This window comes from Elephantulus edwardii, unplaced genomic scaffold (genome assembly GCF_000299155.1).
Source record: "Elephantulus edwardii isolate Elephantulus edwardi_28Jun2011 unplaced genomic scaffold, EleEdw1.0 scaffold00267, whole genome shotgun sequence".
Lineage (NCBI taxonomy): Eukaryota > Metazoa > Chordata > Mammalia > Macroscelidea > Macroscelididae > Elephantulus > Elephantulus edwardii.
The window spans coordinates 878,109-887,709 of NW_006400017.1; the positions used below are offsets into that span (position 1 = coordinate 878,109).

At 36.4% G+C, this 9,601-nt stretch overlaps 1 protein-coding gene across 1 annotated transcript in view; it reads right to left on the minus strand.

Moving 5' to 3' along the window:
* The window catches only part of UBE2G1 (ubiquitin-conjugating enzyme E2G 1), a 117,164-nt gene that overhangs the window by 26,344 nt on the left and 81,219 nt on the right, over positions 1 to 9,601 (minus strand). The window contains exon 2 of the mRNA XM_006899758.1: positions 1,980 to 2,082. Within this exon, the coding sequence (XP_006899820.1) occupies positions 1,980 to 2,082 (103 nt within the window). The remainder of the gene's footprint in view (positions 1 to 1,979; positions 2,083 to 9,601) is intronic.

The window sequence follows — 9,601 nt, forward strand, 5'->3', positions numbered from 1 at the left end:
TGGCGCAGGATAGAGCAGGGTTTAGGGCTGTTGTGCATAGGGTCGCTATGAGTCGGAAACGACTCGATGGCACATAACAACAACAACAACAACGTTTTATTAGAGAAAAGAGGAGGAGGAACTAAGAGCATAAAAAAATCCCCTAACTTAAAACATAATGCATGATAATTCCCAATCCTCCCTTAGTTAGCATGAAAGATTATGCCTGTGTGAGGTAGTAATGCTCAACAAACTCCATCTATTTTCCAGAAATCACTTAGGTTTGTTTTATTCCCACCAACAGTATTTGTTCAATGAATATGAAATGTGTTGAACATACTAGTTGAACTAACAGCAAGATAACATGATACTTATAAACCATTAAATCCTAGAAAAGTTAAGTGGGCTAGAAATAATCTGAGCAGAAAATCCAAAAGTCTGTCATTACTGAATCTAAAACTGTATTACACAAAATATTTAAGAAATGTCACCTCTCTTTTAAAACACTTTAACAACTGAAGTAAGTTAAAATCTTATTTTTATATCCTAGCAATAATTTTATAAAATGGAGAAAGGTAACTATTAATTTTTTTCACAAGGTTAAATTTGTGGACAAAATATAGTATTAATGAATTTTTGAGAGAAAAAAAACCCCACATTGTATTCTTTAGCAATCTGATTAGACAAACAATAAATGTTGCTGCTGCTGCTAAGTGTCATCTAGTAACCTTTGAATCAAAGAGACCCAATGAACAACAGCTCTGAACCAGGCCCTATCCTGAGCTAGTTTCACCTGTCTCTAACACCTAACCCTATTATCTCAGTTACGGATTCAATCCATTTTATCTAGAATCTTCCCCTCTTTTGCTGTTACCTCACCCTTCCAAGAATGATGTCCTTATCCATGGACTGGTCCCCTTGCACCAGGCAACATGCCCGAAGTATATGAGATGGAGCTTCAAAATCCTTGCCTCCAAGAGGCACACTGGTTTCAACCTCTCAAGGTCAAATCTGTCTGTTGTCTCTGAAACCCATGGAATTTTCAACACTCCTCTCCAGCAGAGCTCAAAGGCATAAATTCTCCTCCTGCCATCCTTGCTCTCTGATGCACAGAACGTAAAAGCAAAGATCATGGCCCGGTTCAGGCACACTTTAAGTCTCCAGACTGACACTGCACCTCTTTAGCACTCTAGAGAGGTCCCTAACAACAGATTTTCCCAATGTAATTTGTCTTTTGATTCCCAGACTGCTAATTAATACCAAGACTGTTGATTGTGAAACCAAGCAAACTGAAACTGTTAACAATCTCAATCTTTTAAGTTCTTACAGTATTTCTTAAGACCCATGTGTACAATATATAATGCTGTGCTTAAATTAAAGTGACAGGAATGATAAACTTTCACTTAAGAGGGAGTGTGTTTTCAGTAGACAATTTTCTTCTCCATGGGACACTAATTAGTCAAATGTGAGAATGGTTACCCATGGTGGACAATGTTTGGTGGAGCTCCCCGATCAAAACAAGCTTGGAAGTAGGAATGGCATCCTCTTCCATAATAGCTTGTCTCTGGAAACCCTATAAACCTGGAGAAAGGACTGAAGTTACACAGGAGTCCAGGTTTTCGTTCACAGGGTCTCTATGAGTTGCCTACAACTAGACAACAACATGGGCCTAGGAATCAAACTCTCAATGTCTGAGACATATAACTGAGAAATAGCTTCTCTATATATAATCTCACTTTAAGATAGTTATTTCTGTAATAAATTCATTATTATAAAAACTGAATTTATAAAACTATTATAGATTTAGGTAAGTAACAGGCTTTAGACATTAGAGCTTAAAGGACATATAGAACCCAGAAATAATCTTATTTAGGATAAATGGTACTGAGCATAGACATTACATCTGCTTTCTAAAACATTATTTCTATTTGTAAAAAAAGTTTGTATTGCAATACATTTAAAGAGCTGTGCTTTAATGGTGCAAATTTCATTATACTTACTAAAGTGTATCTGGAGGACCGATAATAAGGACTTCCCATCGATAAAGATCATTGTCATCTATTAAGCCTGCTGAAAAGCCTTCCACTGGATTTTTGTTGAGTTCTGTGGATAAAGAAAAATTTGATTAAAATCTTTTAAGTATATTATGTCACCCAATGAATAAATTACATTTACTTTATAAATTCTAAACTATTTAATGAATATACACTGTAAGACAAAATGTTACCCGAAGGTCAAAACATTCCCATTTCTACAACATGACTTAAGTCATAGACTTTACACAGAAGAGCCACTTCCACTGCACTCTCCTTTTACCCTGGCTTCTAGTCAGGTCCTTATCTTTCTGTGTAGTCCTACAGAATGATAAGGACCACACCCCACAGGTTCTGATTCGGGTGTTAAGAATGAACCAGAAATCAAACCAGTTCTTCTGGTAATTCTTATCCTGTGGTTTTACAGCACACGTTACGAAACAATGACAGAGTTCTTAATAAAACATTTTCACTGGAATCTGCTTACTCAACTTTCATTTATCCTAATACCTGCTTATATAACTATATGTGACAAGCCAACCCGTGTAGCCCTGAAGATATATGCCTGCAGTTAGTTGATGTTCGAGTCTAAGGAGGGGGAGTCCCCCTGCCCTACTGCCTGTGAGTAAAGACAGCCTTTCAGCCATTGATTCCACAGGAGTGGCTTAATAACAACAGCTAGTGTCTACAGAAATGACAGTGGTATTGTAAAGTTCTTCTTCTAGAAGGAATGCTCTGGCATGGCTGGAAGATAGAGATAGGAAGGGGATAGGAACGAGGATAGGATGAGGACAGTATTACAAGGTAAGAGACTAAGAGAGTGAGGTAAATAACAACCTAAAGATTGTAGACAGGGCCTAAAGACTGTACACAAATGATAGAAGTAATATTTTTTAAGTAGTTTTACAATACTTTTACTTATATTCCATGAATGGCATATATTTGAATGTACAATTTGGTAAGTACACACACACACATATCATGAAACTATCATCACTATCATGACAGTAAAATAAATACACATCATCAAAAAAATTATCAATTGTTTTAACTACTGGGTGAGCTAAGAGCTGAACGGCTTAAAAGAATAAACAGAGGCAAATCACAAGCAAATGGAAGGAGTAGTTCAAAAAGGACTTCCTAGGTATCAGAACAGGTTTGTAATTCTCACACATCCTCAAGGAGCTCAGTATAACGATGGAAGTAAATGTAATACAATTCAAGAGAGCTATAAAAGACTGAAGAAACGGATTTTCTTTTTCTTTTTTTAAGTAATCTTGTGTTATTTCAACAGTCAAAAGTGAAAATTTATTTAAATGCCAATTGCTTTTCTCAAACTTTGATAATTGTCTTTTGTTCATACAAGTCCAGTATTATTGCCTAACTTATTAAGCATTTATAAAGCATTTGTTTTAAAGCAGTAACTCACTCTATATTCACAAGGGAGCAGAAGACACAACAAAAACTAAAAGCATTTTCACTTTTAAATAGCTATTCTAACACACAAATAACAGACTAAAAATGCAGACATTAAGTTAGGAATTATACTGTAATCATTTCAATTATGCTTGCAAACATCTCAGGCATACAAGGCACTGGAAGAGAGTCAAATTACCAACTTTTAAGATCAAGCAATCAGAATATGGACAATTCTTTTTTTTACATTGAGTTATCTCATTTTCAACCTATTTCAGATGAACACTATTATAATGCACAGGCCATCTTCTCCAACACCGTGCATAACTATCTTGTGTAAAATTCTTATCCAGAAATCACCTGGCTGCATTATCCTTTTCCAAATTGGTTCTGCAGAAGTGAACAGGCTCTGAAGAAGTATGTTCAAAGCTGCACTTAAAAAATTCTCTTAAGCTTCCTACAAAGTATACTGTTGCTTTTTTCCATTTCTGTCAATATACCATAAATTCTCAAAATATTTTGTATACTTTACATGTTTTACTTTTACTAGCTTCACTACTTAATTCACACATTAATGAAACTACAATGCTGAAGAATGTCCACTATCTAAATTTTGTCAAAGTTTTTGCCCTGGATCAGATCCACATAGCTTTAACACACTCGCATTTGGGTAAACCATTCCTACCTTCTGCTCCATAAATGCTTCTTTTAAGGTCCAGTTTGGATACCATCCTCCCTCCTCCATGAGGCCATGGCTAACAATTTATCAAATAACCATCTTCTTTTGACTTCCGCTCAATTTTTATTAACCTTTGGTCTGTGCTATTATCATCTGGTTAAAGTAAGGTCATCTTTTAGCACTATAATCCAACCGTGATCTTCTATTATTTATAAGGTTTTTGAAAGCTTGTTAATTCAGAAGTACTGCTTTTTAGTCTAGAAGCTCCCCTGAGCCATGCCCATCATAGGCAGCCCTGCTGGTATCTGCAATACTGGTGGGATAGTTTCTAGTACCATAGTAACTCATACTGTAGCTATAGCACAGCAAGCTGACAGACAAGTGCCATCACCAAAAGAGGTATGTATAAAACAAACAGCATACAAATAAAAACAAACATGCATGGTAGGGTGTGTCCAAGGGTGGGGAAGCCATTCTGGGACAGAGTTTTACTAGTTGCAGAAGAACCCAGGGTATTCTGCCGGGCTAGGGACAGGTAGAAGCCTATCTAGGGATTGGTAATGGCTGGGTAACCAGCCAAGAGACTGTTATCATGAACAGTTAATGCCAATCTGAAGTGTCATAAAATGTTATGGATGTCTGAAGTGTTATGGATGACCATAACAAATTACAGGTAACACTGAGAAGAATGGGACTCTCAGAACATATAATTGTGCTCATGTGAAACCTATAATACAGACCAAGAAGCAGTTGTCCACACAGAACAAAGAACACTGTATAGTTTAAAATCAAGCAAAAATGTATATAATGGTTGTATACATTTTCCATATCTATTCATTCTCTATGAAGAACAAATAATTTAAAAACCAGATTATATAAAGATGAATGTGGAGATGAATGTGAAGAGGATCTAAAACACTTATTGCAGAAGATTTAAAAAACAACAACCCAACAACACCCAAACAAAAAAACACAAAACCCAGCCTTCAATATGGATTATAACCCAATCTTAAGAAGGAAGAAAAATCTTTATAACTGGGCCAATACACAGCAATGTGATAAAAGGAGAAAAGACTGACATTGTCAATGATTTCATTTTCCTTGGATCTACTATCAACATCCTAAGCAGCAGCACCAATCAAATGAAAAGCCTTGACAGATCAGAAAATCATCTCTAATCTTAAAGAAATAATTTTAAAGACCAAACTGTGTCTGATCTGAAAAACACAGTTTTTTCAATTGCTTCCTATGCACCTAAAAGTTGGACAATGAACAAGGATGTTGGAAGAATCAATGCCTGTGAACTGTGGTGCTGGAAAAAGAGTACTTAATGATCCACAGAATAAAACATCTGTCTTGGAGAAGTGCTACCAGGGCATCTTTTAGAGGCAAGGATGGTGAAATTTTGTCTCAAATACTTTGGGCATATTACCAGGTGGGAATACTCCCTGGAAAAAAAGACAGCATGTTGGGAAGGAAGAGATGAGCAAAGAAAAGGACAAATCTCAGAGATGAACTGACCGTAAGTATAACAAGTTTTGAGATTTACACAGTGGACAATGATGAGCCTATAAATGATTTTTAAACAATGGGATGATGTCATGTGGTTTCTATTTTCAAACCATTCATGCAGTGAGTAAAGAAAGACTTAAGACAAAGTTAAACTGAAGACAGTAAAATAAAAAAAGAAACTATTACAGTAATACTGAAAAGTGTAAAACACATAAACTTGGGAGATAAATTTGAACTTGGTATGTGGTGGTTAAAGTACTAAATAAAAAATTATGTACTATGTTTTACCATGTATAAAAGCATTTAGTAAAAAAAAAAAAAATTAAAAAAAAAAAGCATTTAGTCCCTGAATTCCCATGTTATGTACACCAAATTTATACTCAAGTCAGATCAATTAGGCTCTTCTGTCAAATGTTATCTCAGTATATAAGGTAATTTTTCTATAACTCCCCCCAAATTTTTAAAGTACATTCCGGATATTTTAAAACAGTTTGTTGTTATGTGCCCGAGTTGGACTGCCTCACGGATGACCCTCCAGTGAATTTTCAGAGGCAGTAAATTACACAGGAAGAGGCTGCTCATCCTTACCAGTAGGTCACCAGATCCCTTTAGCACATATACTAATAATACTGTTTTGATGTGCATTGGTCAGTGTGGGGAGGTAGTGTACAAACAAACCAGTTCATACTTCTGAGGAGGGACCCTTGAACTCTGCCAGGGGCCAACAGTAGCAGCTAAGCCATGTAAAGAGGAGGAGGAGGAAAAGTCAGTGGAATAAACTTTCTCTAGGCACAGTAGGGATGAGGTGGGGAAGGTCATCATCAAAGAAATTGGGGCCCACCAAAAGTTCACAGAGAGTGAAAAAGTTCCCCTAGGGTAGAAGCGGAGATTACAGAGACCATGAACAGGAAGTAGCATTTGAGTGCTGGCCCTGAGGCTGAGCTGCGATTAACCAAACAGGAGCACATCATTTCCTCCTGTGCAGATCCAGTGAGCTGGAGCGAGAGGGAAGGCTGCATCGGGATGGTTTCATAACGTCAACTAAATCAGATGTTTCTAACACTGGAACTGCCTGTATGTTTAAATCTACAAGTTTGTAACAGTGAAACCAAAAAACAAACTGGTCATTACTTGCCACTAACTAAAAAATTATTTTGAAAGCCCATTTCCCCCCTTTTTAAAAATAATTAATTTTAATAAAAATTTACAGAGACTTCGGATTTCCATTCATTGATTGTTGCACTGTTCTCCCTGCCCAGCCCTCCCGCTCCCAGTATACTTTTCTCTTTGAAAAGTAAAAGAAAAATTCTTTCATTGTTTTACAATCCCTCCCCCCAGGTCCACTTCACTATGCAGCCTTTGTTCTGGACTCCTGTCATAACAATAATACCTAATCACATATCCCTTTTAAATAGTTTTCTCCCTCATCTGTTTCAATGCAGTATACATTATTTATCCCATCTTTCTCAGTCTTCCCCCCAATGTCAGTCCTGTTTTACAACAGTAGCACTATGCAGTATTTGTCTTTTTGTGACTGAGACACTTCACTCAGCATAATGTCCTCCAGGTCGCCTATTTTGAGTAATATTGCATGAGTTCCTTGTTTTCAATACAGTGCAGTAGTAGTAGTATTCCACTGTGTGAAAATACCACAGCTTCTCTATCAATTTGTTTGTTGATGGGCACTTAGGTTGTTTCCAACTCCTTGCTATTGTGAACAAAGCCGCGATAAACATGGGTGTGCTTGGGTGACAGCTACGGTCTCTTTGGGGTATACTCCCAGTAGTGGAATTGCTGGGTCGAATGGTATTTCTATTTGCAACTTTCTGAGAAAGAGCCACACTGCTTTCCACAGTGGTTGTACCATTTTACACTTCCAGCAACAATGAATAAGGGTTCAGGTTTCTCCACAACCTCGCCAACATTTGCTGCTTGCTGTTCTGTTAAATTTTGCTATTCTTACTGGGGTGAAATGATATCTCATAGTTGTTTTAACTTGAATCTCTCTTAGAGTTAGGGATTTTGAACATTTCTTCATGTGCTTGTTGGCCATCTGAATGTCTTCTTTGGTGAAGTATGAAAGCCCATTTAAAAAAAAAACAAACAAGAATCAAGATTTACCATTTCTTTTATATATAATTTGTGATGCCAAGTAATCAAATGGAATTCATATTTCACCAAACGCTATTTCTCTCTATAGGAATATTCCAGCTTAAAAAAAACAAATGGGGTGGGTAGGTATATTCAAATATTGTTATTTCTCAATTTTAATCTAGGCATAATGTGTTATATATACATATATATCCTGAAAAACAAAACATTCACTTATGAAGTAATTTTCACCTTATTCACACATATACAACTACTGCCAGTTTAGAGAAAATAAAAAAAAGAGAAACACGTTTAAGGAGATCCCTGGGATCTAATTTTGTAAAATCTATGTTATGGAAAACTCTAAAGCTTAAGAACTGCAACTTTCAGCAAATACAGGGCAAGGAGAACAAAGGAGAAGACTGAATTAAAACATTTTAAAAGTTGTGACACTTATGACAACTGGAAATGTGAAGGCTGACTAGAATGATGACAGGAAGAAATTTTTAACTATTAAAAAAAGTGTATACTTTTTTTGGTTGATTTTAAGAGTTCTCTCTCATACTATTTACATACAAATGACTGTTATAATAAAACCCAGTTCTGAGGTTTCCAAAAGTGATTGGAAAGGGAGCAGGGAAACAGCAGTCTTATTATATACCAGTATATATAAGCAAGTTCTGCCTGGGGAGTTGGTGGTATGACACTTCATGACAATCTGAAGGTAAGTGGTTCAAATCCACCAGATGCTCTGCAAGAGACAGGTGGACAATTTCTTCCAATACGATTTACTGTCTCTGAAAACCTGCCGAAGGGTCAGCTATGAGTCTGTTCCAAATCAAGAGCAAAAAATAACATATATGAGACAGAAGTTATCAATTTCCCAAATCTGTCTCCCTGTCTTTTGGGGTGTGATAAGGCCAATATTTAAAAAGTAGGGGAGAAACAGGACAACAGAATTGTGAGAAAAATTTCACAGTATAGTCTCATCTCCAACCACTGGTCATTATTAATGTTCCAGAGATAGGCTAGAACCATCTTTTCATCCTGTTCCTAAAGAGGCAACTCAGCTATGGAGTACAGGAGCGAAAAAGTAAACATCAAGACAATCCCCATTAGCTACTCTGAAAGATTAAGAGAAAACCTTAATTACACTTTAAAAAAAAGGAAAAGACATTTTCTTTTCAAAATATTATATAATCTCATATTATGTATGTTATTTGCAAAAGGGTTTGTTTCCTATTGATTGTCAGCTGAATGGCAATGTTAACGACAGGGTCCAAAAATCACAAAGAAAAAGGTAAGACAAAGATGAAGTAAAATTGGTCATGACCTAATAAGAGCTAAGGATAATCTTGTCTACTCTCTCAGGAGTAAGATGAGCAATCTCCTCCCATCTGCTTTAGAGCCGTTGAAAACCAACTAGCAGGTCAGGTATATGTCAGTTCCCACTTGACAACACATGGCAATTTAATTGTTGTTCTGTGTTTGTTTGTTTTTTAAGTCACTATGAAAGACCAATTTTTTGTGGTTTTGTCTATCTTGTCATTTCCAATCACAGTAACTCCAGCTGCATGAAGTAGAACTTCTCCCTTGGGTTTGAAAGGTTATGACCCTCGGAAAGCAGATCACCAGCATATCAGCAGACGCAAAGTGCCTCTGAGTGGATGGGAACCATCAATCTTCCTACTAGTACTGCACAGAACTCCAAGACCAGCTTGCCATCGTCTAAAAAAACTGAAATTATAAAAACAAGAGCAGAAATAAATGAAATAGAAAAGAGAAAAACAATTTAAACTATCAACAAAACTAGGAGTTGGTTCTTTGAAAAGGTCAACAAAATCGATACTCCACTAGCAAAACTCACAAAAGAAAAGAGAGAGAAGACACA